The 27,350-nt window shown below is 47.3% G+C and overlaps 2 protein-coding genes across 10 annotated transcripts in view; both read right to left on the bottom strand.

Moving 5' to 3' along the window:
• Positions 1 to 587: 587 nt before the first annotated feature.
• LOC112467810 (methyl-CpG-binding domain protein 2) lies at positions 588 to 2,504 on the bottom strand. 3 transcript variants are annotated; one of them, XM_025036638.1, is made up of 5 exons: positions 2,291 to 2,504; positions 1,949 to 2,093; positions 1,567 to 1,620; positions 926 to 1,171; positions 588 to 793 (listed from the first exon to the last, which is right to left on the bottom strand). In XM_025036638.1, the coding sequence occupies exons 1-5, from the start codon at positions 2,413 to 2,415 to the stop codon at positions 695 to 697; spliced, it is 669 nt and encodes a 222-aa protein (XP_024892406.1). In that variant the 5' UTR covers positions 2,416 to 2,504; the 3' UTR covers positions 588 to 694. The 3 variants fall into 3 exon arrangements, with proteins under 3 accessions (XP_024892406.1, XP_024892407.1, XP_024892408.1); XM_025036639.1 differs by having other exon boundaries at positions 1,949 to 2,081; XM_025036640.1 differs by lacking the exon at positions 1,567 to 1,620.
• Positions 2,505 to 5,059: 2,555 nt separating this feature from the next.
• The window catches only part of LOC112467781 (protein groucho-like), a 65,379-nt gene continuing 43,088 nt past the window's right edge, over positions 5,060 to 27,350 (bottom strand). For 4 of the 7 annotated variants that reach the window (XM_025036584.1, XM_025036583.1, XM_025036590.1 and 1 more), the window contains 8 exons: positions 25,726 to 26,005; positions 22,058 to 22,083; positions 8,436 to 8,555; positions 8,064 to 8,346; positions 7,706 to 7,964; positions 7,302 to 7,580; positions 6,359 to 6,962; positions 5,060 to 6,237 (listed from right to left, as the gene is read on the bottom strand). In XM_025036584.1, the coding sequence (XP_024892352.1) occupies positions 6,130 to 6,237; positions 6,359 to 6,962; positions 7,302 to 7,580; positions 7,706 to 7,964; positions 8,064 to 8,346; positions 8,436 to 8,555; positions 22,058 to 22,083; positions 25,726 to 26,005 (1,959 nt within the window). In that variant the 3' untranslated portion in view covers positions 5,060 to 6,129. The remainder of the gene's footprint in view (positions 6,238 to 6,358; positions 6,963 to 7,301; positions 7,581 to 7,705; positions 7,965 to 8,063; positions 8,347 to 8,435; positions 8,556 to 22,057; positions 22,084 to 25,725; positions 26,006 to 27,350) is intronic. The other 3 variants (XM_025036587.1, XM_025036585.1, XM_025036588.1) reach the window with 2 other exon arrangements.

Genomic DNA, 27,350 nt, shown 5'->3' with positions numbered 1-27,350 from the left:
TTTCTCAGGCAAAGAACTGAACGCGGCAATTTGCATAATTAATGTAGACGTTTTATTAACCCGATTCTCAATTTATTGCACGGACAGTATCGATTTTAGATTAAACACGTCACGTTGTTCGAAAACAACATCTCTATTCATTGGATTGAAAAATATCGATCAATATAATTTTCTTAAATATTTACTTTCAGTAATTCAGTACTTTGTGCGTTAATTTAATATGTTTGATACGAACTAAATACGGCATCTGCCGAAACTAAATCTGAAAAATTGTTATTTCCGTGAGCACATCGTTAGCTGGATCGATATCCTGCATGTCACAGGGAATATTAGGCATATGGCGATCAGCCATTTGAAGTGCTGCAAACCAAATTATTCTCGAATTATAATGGAAACTCGTCGAAATTCTTTAGAAGAGGTAGCACTTCAGCCATACGGTCGATTCTCGTGCACTTCCGACCTTATTCCGTTTCGAGAAATTTCGTTAAAATATGTTACATATTTGGAAAAAATCAATAATTATACTTTAAATATATCATCAGATTCTTCCATCTTAATCAGATTTCCATTTTTCCTCATTTCTCTTTCTTTTTTATAAAAACATTTATTACAAAAAGTGGTATGATATAATTTATAACGAACTTAAAACTAAAAAATGAGCAAGTGATATAATAATGCACCGAGTTCCTATAATCTAGGTTTGAAAAGCACGTAGGGCATCTTGTAATTTTTTTCTTGCGACAGCCACTCTGTCTTCTTGTTTCCTTATATCCTCATCCGCTATCGAGACCGCCTTAAACAGAATAATTTATTCATTAATACTATTAACTAAATGTTAAAAATTCACAATATTGTCAATCGTTCTGATGATTACTATTTTATGGGGCATTCTTCACGCCAATTAATGTTCGGCTATCGACTCTACCTGTACTAGTGGCTGATCAGGATTGAGAAATACCCCAGGATTCTTCTCTAAAGCTGTCTTTGATCCCGTTTGTCCCGTGACCGGTTGAGTACATACGTGCAATGCAGTGGCCACACTTTGGAGCAACGTTTCTTCCGTGATATATGGTCCTACTGGCTTCAAGTTCTTTGGCAGATCCATCGCATCAAATTCATAACCGTCGGGGTCACATGCTCGCAAACCTTCCAAACGTTTCTCCCAGAAAAGCTGGAAGATCGACATTTTGATTATCATTCATTAATCGTCTTATACTCAGCATACGCTATTCTACAAAAAAAAAAAATAAAAAAATAATACAAGTTACAAATATCTCATTACATGAAATTAAATTATTTCAACATATAAGTTTCAACATATAAACGTTTTTATTGAGTACCACCACCAACCACCACCGATTATAACTCATATTTCTACTCAAACAAAAATTGGGATGGTATAACTATAAGACACTTTTCTCCACTTGTCTTTATATGTTAAAAAGATTGGCTTTTAATGTTATTATTAAGATCTGATAATCAATAACATTTGCCACTGAAAACGTAACAGAGAGAAAAAAAAAACAAAAACTATTGACAATTTCATGATTGCATGTTCAGAGTTACCTGCTTAGGCTTATCTTGGGAGCCATACTTGCCGTCAGTTTTATCGGCTCCTTCCTAAAGCAACGATTTGACAGTTGTGAATTTACAAGGATAGCTAACAACGAGCAATACAAGTGAATGGGTGTAAGCAGACAAAGTGTATTTTGCAGGCATGAGGGATACAGGGATTAGAAAGATTTCCATATACAAGACAATATATATATAAGACAATAAATCCATGAATATACTCATAAGATTATAAGTGTGCGACTATATTAGACTATATCACATATGTGAATAGATGGGGATACGGTGTACCAAAAGGATTCGATTCATTGACACATTAAGGTGTTCGATAGTCCAATTAGCGTACAGTCAGCCGCAATTTGCTGCGTAAACTGACCTGCTTCGGCTTCTCCTGAGGGCAATGCTTGACATCCTTCACCTTGCCCTCTTGCGTCTTGTAGATCGTCACCGGTTGCTTAAAAATCGACGCCGTTTGCCTGATCGGCGGCACCAGAGTCGCGTCATTGATCCTGACACCGCGGCTGAAAACAAAGCCGCGCGTCATTAGTCAACAGACGATAGCTGTCATCGAGGTTAACGATTCGCAGCGCTTGAGAACCTGCGTGTCCGCGTCCATGAAAATTACTCTCAAACTGAAATATCTGTCCGAGAAGAATCGCGCGTCGCGCATCTACGTGAAATCGAGCGAATCTTTCTCTCGAAAATTTATTCAACCTACTTGTAATAGTAATCCTTCCCCGGGGAAGCCAATTGATTCTGACTCTTCCTCGACGGTTCTTCCCTCGGGGGCCAATTGATCGGTAACGCCGAGGGGTACTTCTTCTTCTCCACGGACATGTTCATCGTTGCGGGTTTCTGTCTTTACACCGCGCGAATATCCTCCGAAAATAATTACGGCCGCGAACGTACCGTAATCGTGCCGCAGCCTCACTATCGGCCATATTGAAGCGTCGTGCGCGTCGACGGTAGTGACGGTACGTAGTTCAACGAGTCGCCGGCAGAGGCAGCACCTCCCGGTAAACAGAATGCACGTGCGCGCGTCACGCACGTGCACACTCCCGTTCCGCATCGTTCTGCGCGGAGTTCATTGAACACGTGAGAGATTTCTACGTTTGAAAGCGAGATGAAATTCTAATACGAGCATAAGACGCGGACATAGATGCGATAATAAAATAATTCTTTTCTTCTACAAATGGTTGCTTTCAATTAAACTCTTGTACTCCTCGATAAAGTTTCGTTCTTTACTAAAGTCTCCCTCAGTCGATCCTGAGTGAATCGTCGAATTTAAATAATTTGTTTTTATTTTCAAGTGCTAATTCTATTTCAGAAATTTCTTCTGAGATTAGATATATACCGTCTTGTATCGTTTTATCAGTACCTACTTGTAAGGATTCTTTTCAGTTGACGAATGTATTCAAATTTTAGAATTCTTTTGCATTGATATTTATCTCTGAACATTTATTAAGGAAAATTTGCCTAATAAAAGTTGCGCGAGAATCGTTGGTTGTCACAAAATTTCACTGTTAACCCTCCAGTGAACGCTTAGGTGTAAATTATACCCCACATTATATTTATGCTATGAATATTAAATCAATCATTCCGTTTAATATTATTCATTTGTTGCACATACTTTAATCTTAAATGTTCTTTCGATAATTTGTTCTGTATTGAAGTGAATCCTTCGAAATAAATTTATTTTTTATAAGCTGTTGTGGACTGTAAAGTACACCCCACGCGCCCACAGAGGGTTAACATCGAATATATTAATGAAGACCTCAGATTATCAAATCGAAGGTTTCGAGATTAAAATGCTTCCAATATCATTGCTTCTATTTCCGAGATTTTTATGAGATTCCACAAAGATTAGAAGGATCGGGAGAACAGGTCGGCGAGCGCAATGACGTCAACCCTTTGTATATATAGATATAGAGGATTTAATTGCCGAAAGAAACAATTTTCGCGTAGCTATAGGAACAACTTGAACAGTGCTTGGAAAAAGATTAACGCTGCCTGTCTTCCGTTTATTACGAACGTATGTTCTCTCCCACGGCGGCTTTCGTACGCTTTCGCGGAGTGCAAAATGCGAGCACGGAGACGCAAATTCAACGGTATTACGGTTCTCGATGGAGGAAAGGGTGGGTAGGTAGGAAAAGGGGAGGAATGGAGGGAGAGGCAGGGTACAATCATTGTCGTGGCTATGCGATCTTTTTTTTTGTCTCGCGTAATGCTTTCTTTTTTCACGGTGCGTGTGTTATTCAACTGTAAAAGAATATCGATTCTGTACAAGTCGATGAGATTAGAGATAATTAACTATTGAGTCTTCTTGAGGTATCGTTGTTTCTCTATTGGTCTATATGAACGGGGGGCTGCGATCGTCCAAAATCGAGGGTACGTTCATCCGGTTCAATTCCGCGACCGGCGAATGCTAAACCACGTTACAATGCAAAGTTCTTATCGCGGCAGTTATTATATTATTGTGGCGTTTTGAATTTCGGACGGTCACAGCGGATGTCAACATGTGTGTGTGTAATTGTATGTGCCTTCCTGTAACAAAATATAAATCTCCATTACGCATCACCCGCTTTCACCATACGGCCTCCGAATAATAATGCGCTAGCTAGTACCCTAAAAGTCCAGATGCACACACCTCCGGCTTTGTAACCTGCACCGAAGGGCGGTTGTAAGAATCCAAGTGTGTGTTTCGCCTCATTTTACATATATCGTCTCGTCTCTGCAGTCGTCGATGCAGACGCGCGCGTGGTCGATCACGCTCGACCGGGTTTGCTCGATGGTTAAGCCTAGGGTCTCACGATGAATTAGTCACAAAAATACTTTATCGAATATTCTGCAAAATCCGCCCACGAACGTGGTCCGCTCGTTCGTGTTTGTTTACGCGTATATGCGTGTGCGTAGTATGTATATGCCTATTATGGCAGTCAAGACTCGCAAACAATGTACATTGTATCAAGTATCCGATTGCGCGTTCGGCGCAACTTATAGAGTTCCTATTTGTATTCGATACCACTCGTAAAGGTGCCATTTCACGTTGACGCTCGACGCTCATTTTCAGCGAGAAAAAAATCTTCAAATATAATATATTTTATTCATATATATATATATAAATTTATTTATATAATATAAATAAGTAAAAAATATTATTTCTAGGGTCACGTGGTTTCGCTTTGACGCTAGCGTCAAGAAATAAAGCTGAATATTCAACATCCAGCGTTGACGCTGAATCGTCTCAGTACAATCAAAAATAGGCTTCGAAATACGTAAAATATTAATTATTTTCAAGTAATATCTTCAAGTAATAATATTTTACGAATATATATATAAATAAAAATATTATTTCTGAAGATTTTTGCTCACTGAAAATGAGCGTTGAGCCGATCGAGCGTCAACGTGAAAAGGCACCTTAACAGGCGTATGAAAGCCAGTTTCATAATTACCGCAAAAGATCGAAAAGTATCTTTCGTCGTTATTCTTTTTTTTTCTTTGTTTTATCACCGTCCTTCTTCATCGACACGTTTTATAAAATCTCAATTACAATAAAGTCTTAACGGCAGACGCAACAGTGCCATATAATTATAAAAGAACCGTATTTAAAACTGAAGGTGTAATAAGTACAAATTATTCCTCTTATCGGTGGTAGAAATGTCAAAGATCACATCACTGGCTTCGATACCGAACGAACGCAGCGTCGCGTACGTTCAACAACTGTTAGCGTGATCGATACTCATCGGTTTCTCATAGCCCTACAGTTTCTCCGCTACATGACGTAAACGTTCTGTCTACATGTGTGCTCAATATATTATGTATAATTCTGCGACACAACATACATCCCTACTTTGACAAGTCTACAACACTAGATCAGCATTCCGTACGTATTCAGGTATTTCACCGCGGCGGTTCGTTTCGTCGCTGCGAATTTTCGCGTTATCGCAACAGAACGACCTCACCCGACGAAATGCGCTTAATTCTTCGCTTCGTTTCCTTCACGATCACGTGCAAAAGGACCTAATTATAAAGATTCTATATTACATCAGTAACATATTACACAAGCGACTTCATCATCGCCTCCCACGCTAAATACAGACGGAGGGTACTTACACGCATTTGTCTCACATACGTACTCTCTCTTTCTTTCTTTTTCTCTCTCATAATCCATTCACTTCATCTCCTACTTACGATTATTAAGTTCTATACAATCTTATACAGCTAAATGCTGCAATCTTTATATATATATTTATATATCCCCATAATTTATATACTATATCCCTCGAATATAATTTAGTTTTCTTTTTTGGATTACGGAAATGTAAAATTTAATTCGGTTTCTGAATGTAGCGACCGTAGTACATCGATCAAGTCTTATCAATTCTTGTTAAACTTCATAATTCGCCGTACAGCTGATGCTTCAAGTCACATTTAAGGAGTAAAAAAAACTATTTTTTTTTTAATTCCTCCGTCATGAGTCAATCACACTTAATGTCACGAGAAACTTCAATCGATGTTATATATCTGTCAGACTGTATCATCAAGCCAATACGTGGCTCAATACATCACTTCATAGACGGTGGCTTTCTTGTCGCCAGATCCGGTCACAATGTACTTGTCGTCCGTAGAAATATCGCAGCTAAGCACCGAAGACGACTCTTTCGACTGGAAAAAGAGAAAAGAAACGTTTACAGTATTATACTCGGAGAAAAGCGACAATAACGGATCACGCGCAAGATTGGCGTCAAAACAAAATCCGCAATTTGCGATGATATGTGATACTAACCTGGAAAATCGAGGCACCGTATGGCGTGCGCCACGCATTAAGTAAATTGTCCTTGCCAGTAGAGACAAACCACTTGCCGCACGAAGCGAAACGTAACGACAGCACGCAAGATTCGTGCAGATGCAACTGATATTTGTCAGGCTTCGTGGCATGGAGCACTTCGACGTTCGAATTTTCCATACCCACGGCTAACCATTCGCCGGTGGGGCAGTATCCCAAAGAGAATATTTGTGACGTGAAATCGTGCTGCTGCAACTGCCTGCCTTCCCTAAGGTCCCAGGATCGCACAGTATTATCGAGACCACCTGTCCACAGTTTCGACCCGTCGGCGGAGATGTCGATACACGACGCGCCATCCGTGTGACCTTGGAATTGTCTAACCAGCGTCTGATTCTGCAAATCCCACACGGCGATGTTGCCATCGCTGCAACAGCTGAAGCAGACCTTCGAATCCGGCGAGATGGCCAGGGCGTAACACGCCGGCGCCGAGGAGGTCAGCTCGGCTTTGATTCTCGGTGTCGGACTTGCCAGATCCCAGATGCTGAGATTACTCGCCTCGCCTCCCACGATCAGAGTTCTGCCGTCTGGCAACAGTTTCACCGACCTAATGACACGAACAACGAGTGTCGCGTTACATTAATTCTATTAAATACCGCCACTTATGCGCGCTTTTAAATAATTACTACGGTCGCGCGACGCGGTTCTACGGTACGCGAGGAGAGAGAGAGAGGGAGGAAGTCGGGAAGGGTGGTAAATGCGTACGGAAAATGCACGTGATAAATCGATGCCGCGCTGCTTCGACGTGATATACAGCCGGCGGACACGACTAAATGTCATCCAGAATTCAGAGTCAGAAATTAATTACATCGACCGCATATAGCGTTCGATGCGGGAGTTAATGTGTCACGAATTGCGAATGAAGACACGTGTTACCATCACTGACCTGATATAGTTGTCCCGTTGGAGGCAATCGAGCTGAGAGACAGGTTTCGCGCTAGCACTGCCAGCCTGACTAATGTCCCACACCTTGACGCAGCCTTTGCCGCCGGTGTAGACGTATTTGGTCGGATTTGAGATTGTCACGGCACAGACTACCTCACCGTGAGTGAGCGTGTTTATTTGACGTGCGTGACGCGGAATGCCCGGGCCGATGAGAGCGTCCTGCGGGAACGGCACCGGCTGCATCTGCCCTTCGCTGGACACGTGGAAACTGTATGCACTGCTACGAAAAAAACATCATCTCATAAATAGCGATACAGCGACAAACGATATTCTATATGTATATGCGATAAGGTGGCGCGCGGATGAGACAGACGACAGCGAATTAGGAAAGGAAAGAACACTCACGGTTTACCACCGGGAGGAATGATCGGTCCGAGCGGTGCTCTCATGCTGCCATGAGGATCGTAAAGCTGCTGAAGGGGTGGTCTCGTGGGGTAACCACCGTTGAGCGCCGCCTGGGGATAACCCAGCATGTCCACGTGAGGTCCCGCGGACGGATGATGTGGTGGCGGATAGTGCGGCGGATAAGGGCCGACCACTGAAGCCGAGACCAACGGTTTGCTGGAGCTCGATGGTTTCAGGCCACCGGAGCCGGAACTGCTACCTACGATATCGTCGATCAAACTCGATTACTTCTCAAAACTTTCTTCCTTTATATCCAGTCTTTATTCTGGCTCTTGAAAAATCTCGAATAATTCCGTACCTGCCGACGTCGGTGTGACCGGTTTCGAGATCGGTGTCGTCGGTTTCTCGCGTTCTTCCATCTTCTTGGCCGAGGGCGTGCTCGCGTTGCTGCTGGTGCCACTTCTGGGTGACGGGGGTGGTACCTCCTTCTTCACCTGGCCGCTTAGAGGCACCGAGGACGGGCCCAACTTGTCGAGACCGTTCTCTCGCGGCGACGCCGTGCCGTTCGCCGCCGGACTGGTCGGACCCTCGCTCGCGTCGTCGACCACCAGGTCTTGGTCGCTCTTTTCACCATCGCTTTGCTGTCGGGGAGAACACGCACGGCTTTATTAAGACGGACGACCGCGGATCGCGGAGCATGGAGCATGGAGCACTAATCTTAGATACCTACATGGCCTATGTCCTTGTCCTGCTCCTTTTTCAGCTTCTTCCCCAGTAGATGTTCGTGCTGAGGATCGGGGTTGCTGCGCGGTCTGTACTTCTCCCGTTCTGCCGGCGATATCGAGTTTCTCTGCAACAAAAGACGATCGACATTCAGCGTTTAAGATCCGGGGATCTTTAACGGGGTCGTTCAACGAGGACGTTATGATTTTTATAGAATTCCTTATTAACGCGAAAGATACGATCCGCTCTCTCGTTTAGCGCGGTTAATCCGATTACGGAGATTTACAGGATTTATTCGTCCAAGATTTTTACGGGCTGCGCCGGATTTTACCTCCTCGATAGATTTCCACGGAAAAGTATCGGGAACGAAGGACTTCTTGCGCCACCGAGGGGATGGTCGAACGGATGGAGGGTAGAACGACTAAATTCCTTCCTACCTCCTTCGCGATTAAATAAAACGACCTTTCCGTCGGACGGGTGGAAGAGGCATCGACGGAATTACTTATCCCTCCTGACCCGTACGACCTCCATTTCGCTCCGAGGCAAACGAAGAATAATAGAGCGGATCGTAGAATCCTGTTTTTTTTTTCTATCGTATTATGCACGAGTGCCGAGAAAAATATCGGCATGCATTTCCAAATGCGAAAGTACTTGAAAGTACTCTTAGGCGTTTTATCGGCTCCTTTTTTTATTTCATCGCGCCTCTTCAATAATCGCTTATATATGAATTGAAATAAACCCGAGAATAAACCCTTTTTCGAGAAATTTAATCAGCCAGAGAAGACTTTAAGTTTTAATATGAGAAATGTAAATATGAAATAAGAATCGTATAGACATTGATGAACAACGCGAAGATTGCTTATCGCTACGCCGAGACCTTGTTCTTCTTCCTACTTCGACGCGATCGCGTAAAATTGAGAGGAAGATCATCAACGCTGACAATCTTCATAAAACGTGAAAAGATGCATCTTTCAAAATGCTCGCTCGGGATCCCCGAGTCAGAGGTATCATCGACCGGAAGCTTTTACGAGCGGCAGTTTCGTCGTCGATACGGCCGACAGAGCATCGCGACATCGTCCGCATGCTTGGTGTATGTAATATAAGTGCGGCAGAGCCCTTTCCCTGTCCCCGATAACTGTGCACCCCATCTTTGCAAACCCGTAAACCACCCTGTCGCATCCCCTCGCAGCCACCGCCGCCGGTGTCGAAGTAAATCTCCTCTTCTCTCAATTACCCTTCGTCCCTCATCCACCACTACCAGCGACGCCGGGCTCTCTCGGACCATTACTTCGACGCCTCGGTATCATCTCTCGCCTGTCGACCGAAACGTTTCGGGTGGAAGAAAACACAAAAAAAATGGGATCTTGAGATATATACGAATGCGCTCGCGCGAGTATATCCGGGCGATTAACGTACAAAATTACATGCCGCACGGAGAATAAGCGATATCGCGCTGGTGTCTTGTCAGACATCGTCGAGAAATCGCTCGGGAGAAGAATGAATCGGCGAGAACGGGTATGAAACGCCGCGACGCGGAAAAATCGAGCGGGAGCATGTTCTCTCGTTCGCGACGACGATATAGCGACTGACGGGAAGAAAAGCGAAGACAAAAGCCGGGAGAGGGGGTGGGGGCGGGAAGGTCTCGCAAACACGCGCTCCGCTCACGTCATGAAAGATTCTCGGTAAGAAAAGGATCCCTCGGGAGCCGTATTACGAGCCTCTCTTTCGAGTTTTCTTCGCGAAAGAATCCTGAGAGAAAGAGGGATCTTTTTCCTCCGAAAAGACGTCCTCTCGTTATCCGGAAACGGTCGGTCATTGCTTATCCGACCAGAGTCCACTGAAGCGGATAAGACGACTGTCGTGTCGTTGGAAAAGGAAAATCTGGCGAGAAAAACAGCGCTTGACACGCGCATTCGCGAGAAAATAAGGCGTGCCATTATGACTTAAAATCTTAGGATTTAGACAAACTTTATCAATGATTTAGAAAAAAAAAAACATTTCGCGCTACACGTCATTCTCGATGAGTTTTTTTCTTTTTATCATTTCATCGTTCGCACACTCTAAATCAGTTGCAAATATTTTTTCACGCACGATAATTTTCGGTCGAAAAAAAAGAATGAAAATATTTGTGGGCATTATATATCTAATTTAATAATTATTGGTATAATGGTATTATTAAAATGGAGGAAATATACTCGAATGAAACATAAATGGAATATAGCAACTACAGTAAAACGACTCCACGAGGAAATCGCGATTGGATTTAGTTCCCTGGAAAATCATGCGGAAACACACACCATCTCTTGTCCACAGTCGATACCGCTAGTAAGTATGTACCCGGAAGTCTCGTCTTTCAGGGGGTAAGCGCATCCTTTCCTCTCCCACCCCGTCGCGAGACGCCGCGCCGATAGCTCGCAATGTCGTTTCGCGAGAGCTTTCCGTTTCTATTCTCCCTCGCTTTCTCGTTGCCCGCTCGTGTTGCATTAGTGTATGTACCGAGCATACATATACAATATATACACATACGCGATGCGGGGGTATATAGGTACCTCCGCGAAGAAACGATATACACGCGGCCCGCCTTCCATTCACGTAAGTTTACTTACACCTATCCCGTCGGCTATCCATATCACCCTCTCCCACAAAGAGGATTCGTGCCACGATCAATATGGGGGTTGGTACCTCAGGGGAAGACGAGGAGATAGAGGAGGAGGCGGCGGAATGTAGGAGGAGCTGCGGGTATACCGTAGATATATAGACTTTGTAGTGTTAGGGACGACTTGGTCCGCAAGCAAGCAGGCAGGCAGGCAGGCAGGCAGGCAGGCAAGCAACTTGGCAAGCAGCAGCAGGCACCCAAGTACAGAAAGGGGTGGCTCTTTCAAGGGTGAGAGACGAGAGAGCGGGTGACGGTAGGGGGGAGACGGACGGGGGACGGCTTTGGCCGTGTGCATGGTATTGGGGTTGGCGGTCGCAGCCATGAGGGTGGTAAGTGAGTGAGCGACTCCTTCGCCACGGCGCCTCGTCTCAACTCAACCACCCTAACCTTACGGATATATCCCAAGCCACCGACCGACCACCCACCGTCCTCTCTCTCTCTCTCTCTCTCTCCGGCTCCTTCTCTCCTCTTTCCTTTTCTACGCCGTCTCTCACCCTTTGCTGCCGCTGCCACTCGTGCGCTCTCACCCTACGTCGACCAACCACCCCCGTCCCTCGTCCGCCTGCCTGCTTGCCTGCCTGCCTGTGGTGCCTGTTTCCCTATTCCTCACTCCACCGTCGTCGTCGTCGTCGTCGTCGTGGCTAGGATCCTGAGAGAGAAGGTTACGAGCCGGAGTCGCGTCTCCCAAGACCCCGCAAACCCCAGCTGGTACAAGATTGCACCCAGTGGCTCTCAGTGTCTTCGTCGTCTCTCGAAGGAACGCGTCGGAACGGAGAGACGTCGGGAAATTGGGATTCCGCGTGGATCGGGACGACTCGATACCGTCGACTGAGGGGGATGCTCGTGGTTGACGGACATTGCGGGGCTTTGCGCCGCGACGCGGAGACGTTCGACTAATGCGTCTCGTATCGGCGAATCTCCGACCGTCGAAGCACGACGGAAACGTAAAGACAATACTCTCTGTGTTTCAACTTTGAGACTGACGTTACAACGAACCGGCCGTACAAGCCCCGTCTTGGTGTTTCCAACCAAGACTTATCGGTTTTGTGGTATTTGCCTTTCCCCTCGAGACATCCATCGCGATGACATCATGTAGATCTCGAACGAACCTCATTCTTCGACGCGATTAAGTCTTCAAACTCAATTTCCGAACAGATAAACATCCACGGTATTAAACTATCTTGACACTTGTCCCGCGATTTTGAACTCGCTCAAGACTATAATATTCCTGAATAATCGATGTCCGATCGCGATTTTCGTTTCCGCTCGGTAGAAGATTAATTTAATTAGCCGAGAGATATTCATGGCGGGGTCCGAATCGCGAGCGTAATTTTGGGTGGACACCCGTTGGCTTGCCAGCTACACAGCGCGTCGCAGCTTACTCGCGAATGCATGGAATTTTTTATGATCGCGTCGGACGCGGGACGGCAGCGGTAATCGGTTCGCGGAATTCGGCGCGTACGTGTCACTGGGTCAACCGGTGCATTCGTCATACCGGCAATTAGTGTGCGCGTGAATTTTTATCACCGCCGCGCCACAGTAACGCAGATATCCGCGTGTTTTGACCCCCGGTCGATTTTTTTTTTTACGTGGCTTTATCGAAATCGATACCTGCCTCGATGAAAACAAGCCGTCCGTCGATATTGCGCTTCCACACACAGGGCATCGGGTATCTTTCCAGATATAGAGGAATTTTTGTTCAAATTATACTTGCACAAATTTTAATCATAAAAGCACCAGGATGGTATACTCGCGTGTTTTTTTCTTTCTCTCTTTTATTTATTCGATACAAACCGCGCCGCCGGTTTACCGCACTTCTACCGCGGATTGTCCCCGTCGAATTTTTTCGGCGGAGGAACCGCGCTATCTCGCAATCGGACTTGCTCAAATTGGACGACGTATAAATAAAGCTCACACGCAGCGCCGCGAATCAGACAGACATTCACAACGCTATGATTTATGGCGGCACCGTAAATAGCAAAATTCCCTTTCTCTCAGCGCGTTACTCGCCGTGTTCTCTCGCGCTGCGCTTTTTTCCTCTCTCCCTCTCTTTCTTCTCCGCCAGCCCTCTTTTTTTCCCCCGGCCACGTCCGCCCTCGGAACGGCAGAGGGACCCGTGGTGGAATTTGCATTTTTAAATTAACTCGCGTCTGTTTGCAGCTATCTCGGCTCGGCGGCGCCGCGCCGCTGGTGCTGCTGCTGGGCTCTGCAATTTTATGCGGCAACGCGCGTGTGGATCGCGTCCCATCGCCCCCGCGTATACACCACCATCTCGTCGCCGTTCTTTCTTCCGCACGTACACAGGCGCATCCGCCGCGTGATCGATAGTGCAACAGTTATCGTTATCGCGCCGAACTCGCGCGGCGCGGACGGTTTTTCGCCCCAACCCGGGCTCGCGCGACGAAAACTGCGGCGGCAGACAAATTTTTCCCCTCTTTTTTAATATTTTACAAAAAAAAACGTAACTTCAGAAAACCGACCGAGTGCTTTTGGAAAACGTCATACGTGTCGACGAACGAAGAGTTAAGTTTCATCAAATTTTCATATGGATTCGCTCTTGGGTTCCCCGTTCTTACGCTCGCCTCGTACAGCTGCCGCTTTTAATTACGTTTTTAATTACGAACGTGGTTCCGACAAGAAATGCCAACACCGCGAAGCCGAGTGAATACCTACTCGACCAGCTGTCCTATCCGATGTTGGACTTATACGTGCGATTTTTCAAAGAGAAAATGCTTATGCACCGTTCGCACAGGAGGCGTTGTCGGGTAAGTCAGTACCGAGCTTCGCAGCGATAGTTGGAACGTGAGTGGGTCTTTTACGAGGCAGCAGCTTCCTGAGAGAGTAGAGAGTACCGCCGAGGCTGAGGAGCGAGGAAAGACGACACGAAGGGGTGATGCGGGAGATAAAAGACAGAGAGAAATAGAGGACGGGGAGAAGGAGGAGGGGAGGACGATTGGGCGGGCGAGAGCAGATCGGAGAAATAAGGGGCAAACAGAATAGCCTGCCATAAAGTGCCTGCGCGTTATCCACGAGGGAGGAGAGAACGAGGAAACATTTTTATCGCTCCGTCAGAAGAGAGAAGTAGGTGGAAGCAAAACAGACGGAGGAGGACGAGCAGAGAGGAACGAGGCAAGAAGTGTGTGCGGCGAGAGGTGGAGCTACGGGTAATTGAAAAGCCCGTGGTGCATCCCGATCGTCGCTTTATTTCGCTCGTGCACGCTCGACGGCATACCCGGAGCTTCTCTCCTATTATCTCGCCCTTCTACCCACTCCCGTCGAGCTGCGCGTCGTCTCCTCTCACGCTCTCACCTTCCGCACGTCGGAATAAGAAAGACGAGAAAAAGTCGGAGGAGAAAGAGAGGGGCACGACGAGCAGATGCCCGCCGAGGTAAGCTGGCGAGAGAGGAGAGACGGGAGAGGAGGAGGGAGAGGAAGAGGAGAGAAAAAAAAAAGATCGTACGCAACAATGCCCGCGGAGGTGCATTCTCGCGCGATTACTGACGCGCGGCGCGGAGGGAGCCGCTTAACGAATGGCTTCGTAAACCATGGGCGCTTTAAGGTCATTACACATCGCAAAAAAGAGAGTTAATGGCCGTCGTCGAGCCGTACGCTGCCGGCAGGAGGAAAAGCAGAAGGAGAGAAGAGACGAGACGGGACGGGACCGGTTGGCCGCCCGTCGCCGATCGACCGTCTGATTTATAGCGGCAGTATCTTCCACCGGAAAGACGAGAACGCGCAACCTCATTGGCTTCCTACGATAGCGGGTTAAACGTTCTCCTGCGGCGCGCACCGTCCCCTTGAACGCTCGCCAAAAAGCTCAGCCACGTGTACGCCGTTAGATCGGAAAGTTCGACCAGAATGCGGAATATACACGATCGGAATGGTAGACGCGCCAAGCGATATTAGATTTTCCCTTCGAAATACAGAACCGAATTATACGCGGCGCGGTATTTCCTCTCGTTCTATTTATTTACTTGAATTTCTAACAAGAAACGTACGGCGCGGCGCGAAAGAGAGAGCCGGTTGAGAGGCGGTATATTATATATATATATATATTGTATATATATGTATGTATACGGACGCGCTCGGCGAATTTCACAGATTTTTCCCTGCGAGTTTGCGTATCGGACACGTTATGTAACGGACGTTATGTTGGAATAAAATAATGATCCTTCGCGCTACGTATCTCGCGTCCTCGTTTGCAAACTGCATCCGTCGCCGCGTTGCGCGGCGCCCGTTATTTCCAGCGGGACGTTTTAATAACAAATCTACGCTTTCGCGGCCGCTCTTCTATCCCGCTTCTGCTTTTTCGTTCCCTTTTCTCTCTCTCGGTCTCTCTTTCTCTTTTTTCCTCTCCCTCTGTCATTCCTGTCGTCGTCGCGGAAAAAGCGTTTCACGGCGCGGTAGAAAACGCGTTTGCACGGTACGCGGTACAGTCGACCGATTATATTGTGAAATATATACACGGAGACGTAATTACGGGACGGTCGATCTTTGCGTCGGCTGTCTACTACGTGCAGCATTTTACGGCCGTCTCATTAAATTACCGGACTAATTACCAGTCGGCGAATTATTAAAAAGCTTAGTCGGCCGTTAAGCGCGCTACGAGTCGTAAAAGCGCGCCTTCTCGTTTAGAGGATTATTATAGTCTTAAGTACGACTGTATTGCGAGTGTCAGAATGGATATGCATATACACGCGCGTTAAATAAAAATGTGACACACAAACAAATTATTCACGCAATAACTTTTACAATAAATTCCAACAGGAAAGAGTATAAGCCTAAAATTATCGAAAACATTTAATTTCGAAATTGAAAAATCTTCGACGAATTGCATGGGCAAAATGAAAATGCGGCGCGAAAAACTCGCGTTAATTTCTCGCTGGAAGACTGTGAGTGCGAAAATTTGTGCGGGCTTACGTTGGGGTCCGTAACGCGGACACAAACGACGGGCGTAAACATCGGTGTGCGCGAAGCGGAACGAAAGCCGCGAGCGGCGAGAGAATCGATCGTAAAGAACCACGACGGAGCGATTCGCCGTTGAGGCACTGTTGCTAAAATTGCTTCCAATCGCACACCTACGGTATCGTGCTGCGGCGGTGTAATAAATATTGGAGAGACGTTTTATTCCGTTTCGCAGAATCGTCATCGATCGCTGCGAGCGCGCAATGACTATAAAACCGCCGATCGCGGTCGTGCTCTGATTGCGATCGTTGCGCGCGCGCGCGCGCGAGACGCAACCTTTATACACATATTTTTTTTTTATTTTTCCTAACGATTATGTCTGTTGCCAATCGACTGTAAAACTAGGACGCGTTACGAAGTGCCGTGTTGCGTTTTTGCCACCGACACTTTCGTAAGCACAATTACCGTATCATGCGCCTCTCGTTATGGTAAATTGTTACTTAAAGACTTAGAGTAATTAAATGTTCTTCCCATATTTATTGCGCGATCCTTTGGCCATTGTTTGTTTCATCATAGTGAATGACTTGAAACAAGAACTTACTTTGAAAAATGTGTATAAAATATACAAGATAAAAAAGTCTCTCGTTAACTTTGCCACAATCATACTCCATAACGAATTCAATCTTCTCCGATCTATCGAGCTCAACAATTCTGTGCGCAAGAAGAGGATACTTTGAAAAAAAAAAGCTAAGCGAGAAAGGCGATAAAATGAAGCCGAAAAGCGGATGCAGCGAGGCGTTGTTAAGGACCATGATATTTTTAATTAATTAATTCGCGAAAGCCGCAGATTCGCCGTCTCATAAATTCCTGTGTCAGAAGCATCCTCCTCCCCGCGAAGGGGGAAAAAGACCGAGGAGAAGTATAATATCGAGGAAGGAAGTAAAGTACGTAAAGTATTTAAAAATATTAAGTCTCCCCGAGAGAGAGAAGAAGAGCGGATATTAAGACAGAGAGAATCGCAAGCTCGGGGAGGGTTGGAGAGTCGTTAGAGTTAAGGGTAGGGGTGAAAGTGACAGCGACGTGGAAACGGAATTACGGGATCGGCGCGGTGGAAGGTGGTAGGAGAACGTTTCAATTAGTAATTAAAACGTGCCGTGCAGTAACCCTCGCCCCAACCCCTAGTCGCCACTCTTCCGCCCCGTCGCGGTACAACGAGGCTCTTGCTCTCTTATACCGTCGTCGTCGCCACCGCCGCCATCTTGTAAATTAATTAATGCGTTCCTAACGAGATCAGAGGCGTCGGTAAAGCAGGAGGGTTGGCTGGTTCTCTACTTTGCCCGCCAAGGAAAGGGGGTGAGAAACTCAAGAGCGTAACTCGCGCCTCGCGCACCCCATGCGTTGGATAATGCTCCAACGATCTCGAAGTAGTATCCCCGTTCGAATTCCGTTTAACAATAAGAACTAGACGGCTCGATAATTCAATTTCGGATCACGTGCATAGTAGTAGAAAAGCTTCGAATAAAATTTTAAATAAATATTATATATTATGGATAATTGACACAAGCTTCTGATTTTTCATAATTCTCTATATAAATATACTTGAAGATTTTGTTTCAAGCTTCCTGACTAGTTATGTACGTAAAATATATCGTTCCAAGTGCATTCCTAGCGCAAGCATTCGAGACGCGAAATTTCTTTCGGGCGCGAATCTCGATGCCAACTTTTCGAAACGCTCTCCCACGATCCTCACAGCCCTGTATGAGAGCGAATTAGTCTGTTCCCGGGGTAGACAGCAGAGACAGGGTGTTAGTGGAAGGGGATGTTGGTCGGGGGGTCGGTGTCAGGATCTCTCGACCCTTTCAAACCCTTTCATCGGCGCTTCACCCGCTTACATAATGCAGCCACTCTAATTAAAATAAATTACACTCTCGCGCGTCAGTTCGCTCTTTTATCTCTCTCTTTCTCTCTCCCTTCTCTCTTGGTCTCGCACCCGTACCGGTCCTTTCTCTGTGTTCTTCCCCCTCTCATGCTTCCCTTCCTCTTTCCTCTCGGCTAGCTTTTTTTCGCTCTCACCCTGTCGCTTTTTTGTACCGCACTTTCGACCACCACCCGGGTAACGCCCCTCTCTCCCGTCTCCTCTCTCTCTTTCTCTCTCTCTCTCCCCCTTGCTCGTTTATTTGCACTTTATTCGAGATTTAATTTACCGACCTCCGGCGACAGCCTCGTTGGTGCGCGCTCGACTCTGTGATGGGATTAAAAAGGCGGGTAGGGGATGATAGGATGGAAGAGGCCGAGCGGTGAGAGGGAGGCGAGAGGATGGCGTAAAAGTTGGAAAAAGAGTAACGCGACCGCGAGCTCCGCGACCAATGGAGAACGAACTGCCGGAAAATGGCTGAACCAAGGAAAAAGCGAGGAGGCGTAGGGAGGGACGAACAATCGATATCGCGGCGTCTCGATTCGGAGCCGATTTTCAACTCTCGGAACAGCCGAACGTGTACCTGCCACCGCAACATCGCGATGGCGCGAGGGCTTATACACACAGTAAATAACGGAATCGATTTCGATTAAACGTTTAAAATCGTTCCTGTTTTCGTGATATCGGGATCGCTGATGCAGTTGCGATGCCAGCCTCCGGGCTACGAGATATACGGGGTAATTTTTTTCCCCTCGTATGATATTTGATTGCAATTAACATTCGACAAATCGTATTCGCGGCGTCATCGTTTTGAAATAAGTGACGAATAATGTGTCATATATATTGCACATCCGCGCCAATGTTTAACTCTATGAAGAGACCACTGTACAAGATCAATATTGAGCTGCAGAATGATGACAACATCCAACGAAAAAAGCATATCACCCTTAATTGACAAACATGAAAAGAAGAGCCGGGGAATTGGTCGCGAACGATGTCGTCGAATTATCGTGAAATATTCTCGTTATTACGATTGCGTTTTTGCGATCGTGTGTTTGTTAAATATTTCGTGTTGAAAATAGAGATATCCATTTATCTGCGAGCGAAAGCGGCGAGGGAGCGCGCACGAGAAAGAACCGCGGGCATAACAATATATATCTGGCTTTACAGTCGCAGGCAATTTTCGCGAAAATGCGTTCACATTACAGCGGGGTGAATCAACATTAACGGCCTCCACACGAGTATCCTCCTCGTCACCATCGAGACCACCAGTTTCCGCGACAATTTACCGCGAGCTATCCGAAACGAGGCGTAAGCATCGCGCAATTCAATTAAGCTCGCGCTTGCCTGGCCGAGAGGGGAGACCAGGGTAATAGCTGGAAAAGCCTTTTTTCCGTCTGTGCGCGAAGCAATAGCAATAAATAAATATTCCGCTGTCGTTCGTTATCCCCCCTCATCCCTACGCTTCTCCCGCCTTTTTACGCCACAGGGGGCAACCGCTTCACGGTGTTTTATGAATTCGTTATGAGTCGACGCCTCGGCTGAGAGAGACGGCGAGAGGAGATTGTCGAGTAGCTCGCACGGAGTAGCTCGGTCTTTCATCGTCTTTTCCTCCTTTTTCGAGCTCGAGCGACGTCAACGTCGGGCTATAGGCACCGTTGGCTTCTTTCCCGCATCCTCGAAAAGCTCCGAGGTGTTCCGCAACGCATAGAGGAAATATTTCCCGGGTCGTGAAAAATCCTGAAAACGGAGAGACGCGCGCGCGCACCGCGCGCACGAGATATATACGTATATATATATGTATATATATATACGTACACAGATATATATATACATATGAGGTAGGATGCGAAAGGTAAAGCTCCCAGGAATGAAAGGAAAGGACTTTACTGGCGCGCGAATAATAACGACCTGCATTCTCTCCGGCTGTCGTCGGTTTTCGGTTCGAGACGCCAAACCTTCTTTCCACCCCTTTTCATCTCTCGTCTGTCCCTCTGTACGTATACATTTCCCTCTCTTTCTCGGGTTTTTTTCCTCCTTTCCATCTAGCCTTTCACGATGGTTTGCCCCTTTTCCGCGAGCACCGTTCTTCCTCGTCGATCCAATCACGAAGATCGGATTGCACGGAGGAAGAGTGGTGGGTGGAGGTGCAAGAAGGAACATGAAAATGTAGTTGGGTAACGACCCGCCGAGCGGAATAGAAGTTTTATCGTGCAGCCTGCCCCACGCTGGGCTGCGGCGGAGAGGACGTATAAATTCAAAGTGACGCGAGAAAACGGATCGATGGGAACGTAATTCTTCGCTTCTCGGAACTCGGTAAGTACGGCGTCAATTTGTTCGATGGCTCGGAACTTCCTTCCGTTAAAAAGAAGACGATAGACGTCTTCACGCCGAGATCGGACCTCTCGATCAATACGGTATACATGCAGTGAAACATCTTGACAGAATAAGGGAGGTAGCGAATCTCGAAACTCGAAATGGCAATACGCGTAATTGCTTTTCAAAATTCAATGCCGTTATTAATTATCAACTAATGCGTTAAGTAAAGAGAAGAAAAGTAATAAAAAGCGTGGCGTAGAAAGGCTCGATTGGTTAAGGGTGTTCTTGGAACGAACGAAGACACAGAAGGTGAAGAAAAAATATGTACGAAGGAAAATAAAAGGACTCACCTCTCCAGCAATCAGTGATATTATATGACGCCGAAGTGAGTAACCCTATTAGCATTCATATTTCAATATCACAGGCCTCAGGGTCGCAGTTTGAAACTGTGGAAGGTACTTGGTTGAAGCGAAACGGGGGAGATAAACGGAAGAGAATTCACAGGCAAGAGCCAGAGGGGAGGAAGCGATGCAGATGAGAGAGAGAGAGAGAGAGAGAGAGAGAGAGAGAGAGAGGGAGTACGTAGAGGGCGAAAGAGGAGAGCTAATATCGATAGCAACCTATTACCATCTATCTCCATACCGATGTAATGGACGCGCAGCCCGATTATCAATCCGTAATAATTGTGCATATTAAACGGGCACTAATTATCGGGCTGGCAGCGTGCCGCGGGCGCCATCGCCATCGAATCGAACGAATTACAACTCAGCGGTCCGCTTCGCTCTTTCCATCTCCCTCCCTCCCCCCTCTCTCTCTCTCTCTCTCTCTCTCTCTCGCAGTAAAATTCACCACGACCGAAAGAGGATTAATAACCAAAAAATCATCGCTCGCTCGGGCGCGAAAATATTCGCAAAATCAAATATCAAACTGTGTTTTTCTCGATTCGCCAAGTGATTCGCGAATTTTTCAACGAGTGTGAAACCTTAATCGCCCATTCGTTTCGCCGCATCGCATCGGTTAATGCGGGAACGCTGTTACGACGCGCGGGACCGTTTAATCGACGCCCGAGCTAACTGCGCACATCGATATTCATCCTGGAACGAAAAAAAAAAGAAAAAAAGGGAAGGGGCGGATGGGAGTTCCGACCGCGGCTGATCGATTCTCCTTTCTCGCGCGAGCCTTTTGCCCGTGCGATCGATCGATCGGCAGGACCGATCTCGCAGGACACTCGAGAGACCTGAGAGGCAGAGAGCGCGAACGGCGGTGCCCTCGAGCGCTCTCGAGGCTTTTTTCCTCTCCGGAGCGCTTTTAATAAACGCGCGCGCCGCAACCAGCGGACGCTTTATGTTATCGAAGAAGAAGAGAAACGCGGAGGAATAGAGAGGTCGAGAGGCGAGAGCGAGCGAGGGAGATGGAGAGACAAAAAGAGAGTGAAAGAGAGCGAGTACCCGAGTGGTCGATGAAAGCGGAAGGGAGTGCTTTTGACGACGAGCTTTTTACGGCCCTGTGTTCCGGTGTTCAGGCTTTTACGTCCATTCCGCGCTTCCTCCTTCGTCACCATCTCCACCTCCCATCCGACCGCTTCTGTCTCTCTCTTTCTATCCCGCTTTTTCTTTTTCTCCACGCTATCGCGCGCGTATCGCGCTAATTCCCTCTTTCACTCTCGTATTCCTCTACCTCCGCTATCATCCAATAATACATCGCGCGTAAGCGGCGATCTAATCCCCTTTATGAGGTGAAATTTTACGCGCCCGGCGATATCAGCGATATGCCAGTCTCCCTCATTCGAGATGAATAATGAGAAATTACTATGGTATTCGAATGTGATACTCACATGCCTCTCCTCGGCTGGATTGAGTCCTGTAACAAAGAATAAAAATTTCGTGTGAATTACGCGTGAATATCACGATATTATTAAGATGCAACAATGACAATTTCGCCGAGATAATAATCTATGTTTCAAAAAGTCACTGTTGACAGATCTATCCCCCGACAGAACGAACGCCATGAATGTTTTTCATTATTATTACAGCGTCGAAGGGAATAGAGTCGGTGGTATGTCGACGGAATCTTTTCCGCGGGAAGAAGCAGATAAAAGGGAAAGAAGGAGGTGTGCGCGAGAGACTAGCTCAACTTCTCAAGGATTTCCGAGAGACGGCGGGAGGAGACGGGGAAATCGGGAAAAAAGAAAAGCCGGCTGGAACAGGGAGCGGAGAAAATCCAGACGGAAAAGCTTTGTCCTCGAGAAGCCGAGTTCATAGTTTGCCCTCGCTCGATTTCCCCAGCCTCCCCCCCCCCCCCCCTTCCTCCTCCTCGTACCCACGCCGGTTGGTACACTTTGGTCTCGTAGGAAATATCTTAACGATATCTTTTTCCTACCGTTACCCGTCCTGCTACGAAGTAAGAATTACACGAGCCGTTTATGTTCCTGGTGCACCGGGACCATCATAAATTGCCTCTCTTTTCTCTCTCGCGACATTAACCACCGCGGAAATAAAATATTTTTATTGACGCGATGCCGCGGGAGACAGGACTTCGATACAGGCATACAGGGCGGTATTGAGACGACGGTTTTCCCCAATAATAAGTTGCAACGATAAAACGGGTATTTTCGTCGTTGAATGAAACCTTAATTCCCTCCCATTTAGAGCTTCCGTTCGAATGTTCTCTCGAGTATCATTCGGCTATCTACATCGCGGTGAACGGGTGATTTTATTATTATAGTCTCCGTAGTCCGTTAAAATAACGGGAATGATAGTCGGGGAAAGCTTTACTGGGCCGGAAGAACTTTCTCGTATTTTTCCGAGCTACCACCCAGTAGCACACCGGTAGAGCCGACGTAAAATGCGGAGAAGAGGCCGAGAGTCGGGTCGTTTCAGGGGGTTAAAATCCTGGATACACGTTCACGTCGTTATCGAGCAGACGCGTGCAAAAGCGGAACAGTTTCGGGGAGATAGAAGGAGCGAAAGGTATCCTCCTTCTCCAAGCGCGCCGGGTATAGAGCTCGCTAATGCCCGTCATCCCCCTTTTATCCTTCCTCCTATCCGGCCAGGAAACTCTTTTCTCCTCCCTCACTCGACTACTCCCGTGCGCGCGCTCGTAAACGGACGCGGAAGAGCGCGCATAATTTTCTACTAAAGCGCGAAGAGGTCGTCGAGTGTTTCCGAGAGACGTTTTAAGGACTCGCGTGCTCGCATCTCCTCCTCCCAACTTGGGACGAGCTTACTAAAAGTACCGAGGACAAGCTCGCCCATTACTCAGAAAATTATCAGATAAAGAGTGGCACGTTATCGAGTATATTCAAATTATTCAGCGAAAATCCGCTTCGTATTAAAATCGCGCCACTTCTCCACTCAAGGAGCGGACGCGGGAATAAATTTGAGTAAATCGAGCGAGGATCAATGCCACTATTATCAACGCCAACACGGCCGACATTGGTTTCTAATCGACCATGAAGACTGTAGCTCTTTGCGGAGTGAGTAAAAAGGAATCGCGGCGTCGCGCAGACAGTCGGTGGCAGATATTGCCACAGATATGCCCGAGGATAAAGTCGTTTTAAGGGGAAACGCGAAAAACCGCCGGAAGGGGAGAACAAAACGAGAACGTGGCTGCCGCGCGCTGCGCTGGTAGAAACAATTCGCTCCGGGCAATGTTCCGGAAAGAAGGAAAGAAGTTTCAGTTGTCACGACAGAAATACTGGGCCGTTACACGTCTCTCGGTTCATAGCGGAATCTCTTTTCAAAAGAGTGTCTGCGATCGTTGACAATGTAGACTGCAGCAGATCTGTTCTTTTTGACTGCGCTTTTTCATGCCTTCTTTGCTTCGTGCGAGGCGAACGTGTATTCATGGTTCGGCGAGAAAAAGAAGGGGACAAAGAGTTTACATTATGGGACACAGTCAAAAAGAACACGTCCGAAATAATACGTAATACGTCACGTTACCGAACATTCGCGTCGACAAATAGGGAACAATTCGGCAATTCGCGGTATCAATGAGTTTGTTTTTTCTAAGATAACCGGCGGCATTTCCGCGAAAGCGATTGCGTCAAGATCGACGGATTATGACGAGTCTAACATCGGTCGGAAAACGCAAAACAACGCGCGAAGCAAATCGGCCGGAGGCTATATACCCGGTCGGAGTAACGTAGTTAGTTGAGTGCGAGTCGAGGGAGGGGAAAGATAGGCAGGGTCAGAGAGTGGAGGCCATCAGGGAATAGAGACAGCGAGTAAGGGCGTCAGACGGAGGAAAAGGGAAAGAGAGGAGGGGAAGGGTTGTGGAAGTACACTCGTGTCGAGAGGAGATTCTGAGTGCTCTCTCGAGAGATGGCTGTGGCTAGAACGAGACACGCCGAGCGAGACATCGGAGGAAAGCTAGGAAGCGCGCGCGAGAATAAGGGCGAGAGAGGAGAGAAACGAAAGACGGGAGAGAGGAGTTTGAAGGAGTACCGGCGCGTCTTCGTCAGCGGTACGTGAGGCCCCCGAGAGCGCGAACCAAGATCTTGCAGTCGCGTGACGTGCCAACGAGGAAGACAGGCGAGAAGGAAGAGGGGGGGGGGGGGGGGGACGAGAAGAGGAAACGAGAGAGTGAGGACGAGGACTAAGACCCGAGAGGATTCTCGAGGTCAAGATCGAGAGTTTCAGAAGCTTCTCTCGGGTTTAAGCACGGTCGTTTGCATCATCGGCTCGTTCATTCCAGACCGCACTTAAAATAGCACGAAAAGGTTCTGCTTAATTTCAGCGACTTTGGAGCGGTTTCGCCGTATATACTCTCCAAGTGTACTCTCTCTTCCTCTTCTTGAAACGTTCTCACGAGCGGTTTTCATCCATTACACCGACGGGCTCTCGACGGACTAATCGTGTTTACGTTCATCGTCGCTGCGTATATCGCTGAATCATTGATGAGATTACGAGTCACGACGAGCGCGGCAAAACAACAACGTATCGTCTCATGAGGATCGGTTACCGGCCTATTCTCGCAGAAACGAAGATAAGCGATTGAACAGCAGGTAGCCGAGTTACGCGAGACCCAAGGCGAAGCTGAATGCGCAACCGTTCCGCGAACGAGACGGTTAAACGGATCGTTTGGCGCGCGAAATATCCACCACGAGCGAGTTGCTGAGTGCGCGAGACAGTCGAGGCATTGCAGCATTGGGACCGACAGACTTCCACGAATAGAATAGAATCTTTTCTATCAGCACGCTGACCTTATACACGCTCGTCAAGAGAGACGCGAGTTTACACGTGTCGAGTAACTGATGAAAGGAAAAGATTCGTCCGAAGATCACGAGAAGACGCTTTCTCCCATTGTAGCGCAAAATTTGAGAGATATAAAAATGTTCAATATTTTACTTTTTGACGTTGAATTCATTTCTTCGAAGATTTTATTTTATTGTCACATATTGTCAATTTTAAACATCTTGAATTAAATGTTCGAAAAAATTTTAAGACTTGAAGAATTAAACAGCCCGAAAAGATAAAAAAAAAGAAGGTTCGTATGACTTACCTCCGTTAGGTTTGAGATCGTCGGGTTGACCGCGGTGAAGTTCCGGTTTTGTCAGCATTGATAACGGATGCGCGGCTGTGCCTCCGGGGGTGGCAGCCGCTCCCGGGGGAAGGCCTAAACCGAGAAGCGCCGCGGATGCCGAGGTGGGGACCGGTATACCCGCGCCCGGGCCCAACCCAGGAAGTCCGGGTATACCCGGATGCGGTCCCATCGCCGCACCCGGTGGCAGTTGTTGGGCATGCATCTGTTGTAGAAGTCTCGGCAGATCGGGCCTCTGTTGCTGCAGGCAACGACAAAAATTCCGCGTGTCAATAACAACGTTTGCGCAACTTGACGATTGTTATCTCGCGATCGGGATATAGTATCATCGGCTGCTATCGGTTGCTCGTCGATACGCGCTCCGCGAAGCATCGGTGCGGAAAAGATTTGGGTACGTGTTTGCGTACACACGTAGATACGCAGGGATCGGCACGAATAATATATCGCACGGATCTCGATAAGTTCCGTAGATTAGATTAAATAAGTGGCGAGGCAATTAACAGGCTCGAGAGCGCGTAACGGTGCCTCTCAAGTATTTCCGCTGTAATTACCAGATAAAAGCGAGCGGGTATTATTCCGCGAAAGACGTGAAAAAACGCGATGTACGGGAATCGAGGCGATCATCGCTAAGAGCGCGGCAGATTGGAATTGAACGGGACAGGTGGGATGGGGGAAAACTTTAATAGCGTGTCGATATTATCGTGGTGGCCGCTACTACGGCTATATACCGAGAGTGAGAAAGAGAGAGAAAGAGAGAGAAAGAGAGAGGCAGCCAAGCCCAATAGAAGTTCGGAAATGATTTTTACGGGCTATCGGTTTAGCACGGTGGTGTGGTGTGTACGGTGCCGCAGCTTCGTTAGGAGAGTCTGTTTGCCGAACGTGAACTCACGTTTCCAGCGCGGACAAATGCATAAGCAAATAAAATCGCGTTCGCGAGCGAGCGCGCGTGGATTTAAAAGCACGGCACGGTGCGGCCTCTCCTCTCACTCTTTCTCTCTCCCTCTCGTCCGTCATAATTGATCAAACAATTTCGTTTCTGCGAGAGGAGACAGGGAAACAGTGAGGGGGCAAACAAAAAGCAACGCAACGATAATTCGCTGGAAAAATCGCTCCGCTTAATTCCAGTCACGATCGCGTGTTCTCCCCCGGCTCTCTCTTTCTCTCTCTTTCTCCCTTCTTCTCGCTACTGCCAGCCACCGCCAGCCGCTGCCGCTGCCGCTGCCGACGCGAAAATACACTTCGTTACAGTCAACGGAGGCAACTTTCCATTAGCAAAGCATACAAATTGCCGAGTAAACTCCGGCAAGTTTGAGTAACCTCCGCGTTCGACCTCGCCCGGGTAAATCAAAGGCTGCGAAACAAGTGGAAAGACTTACGCGTTCTACCATCGAGCGAACGAGCGAACGAGCGCCGGCGAAAAGTTTCGCGGAAATCTTAAGCGTATCTCACTCGTAGTTTCCTCGTTAGTTGGACCAAGCCGCCAGACAAATTGTGGATCTGTTCAACGCCGTTTTAACGGTTCGCGGATCATGGTGCGGAGAGTAGGTAATCACGTGAAAGAAAGACAGAGAGAGAGAGAGAGAGAG

The sequence above is a fragment of the Temnothorax curvispinosus genome, unplaced genomic scaffold (genome assembly GCF_003070985.1).
Source record: "Temnothorax curvispinosus isolate PA1 unplaced genomic scaffold, ASM307098v1 QBEX01017816.1, whole genome shotgun sequence".
Lineage (NCBI taxonomy): Eukaryota > Metazoa > Arthropoda > Insecta > Hymenoptera > Formicidae > Temnothorax > Temnothorax curvispinosus.
Note: the sequence above shows the minus strand (reverse complement) of the source record. Positions and strands in the feature narration are given on the sequence as shown.

What these genes read in the sequence shown, in the direction of transcription:
- LOC112467810 (XM_025036638.1), bottom strand. Translation starts at nt 2,415, where the DNA reads ATGAACATGTCCGTGGAGAAGAAGAAGTACCCCTCGGCGTTACCGATC. An exon ending in GGGAAGGATTACTATTACAA is followed by an intron (nt 2,094 to 2,290) that starts GTAGGTTGAATA and finishes CTTTGTTTTCAG; the next exon opens with CCGCGGTGTCAGGATCAATG. An exon ending in CTCAGGAGAAGCCGAAGCAG is followed by an intron (nt 1,621 to 1,948) that starts GTCAGTTTACGC and finishes TCGTTGCTTTAG; the next exon opens with GAAGGAGCCGATAAAACTGA.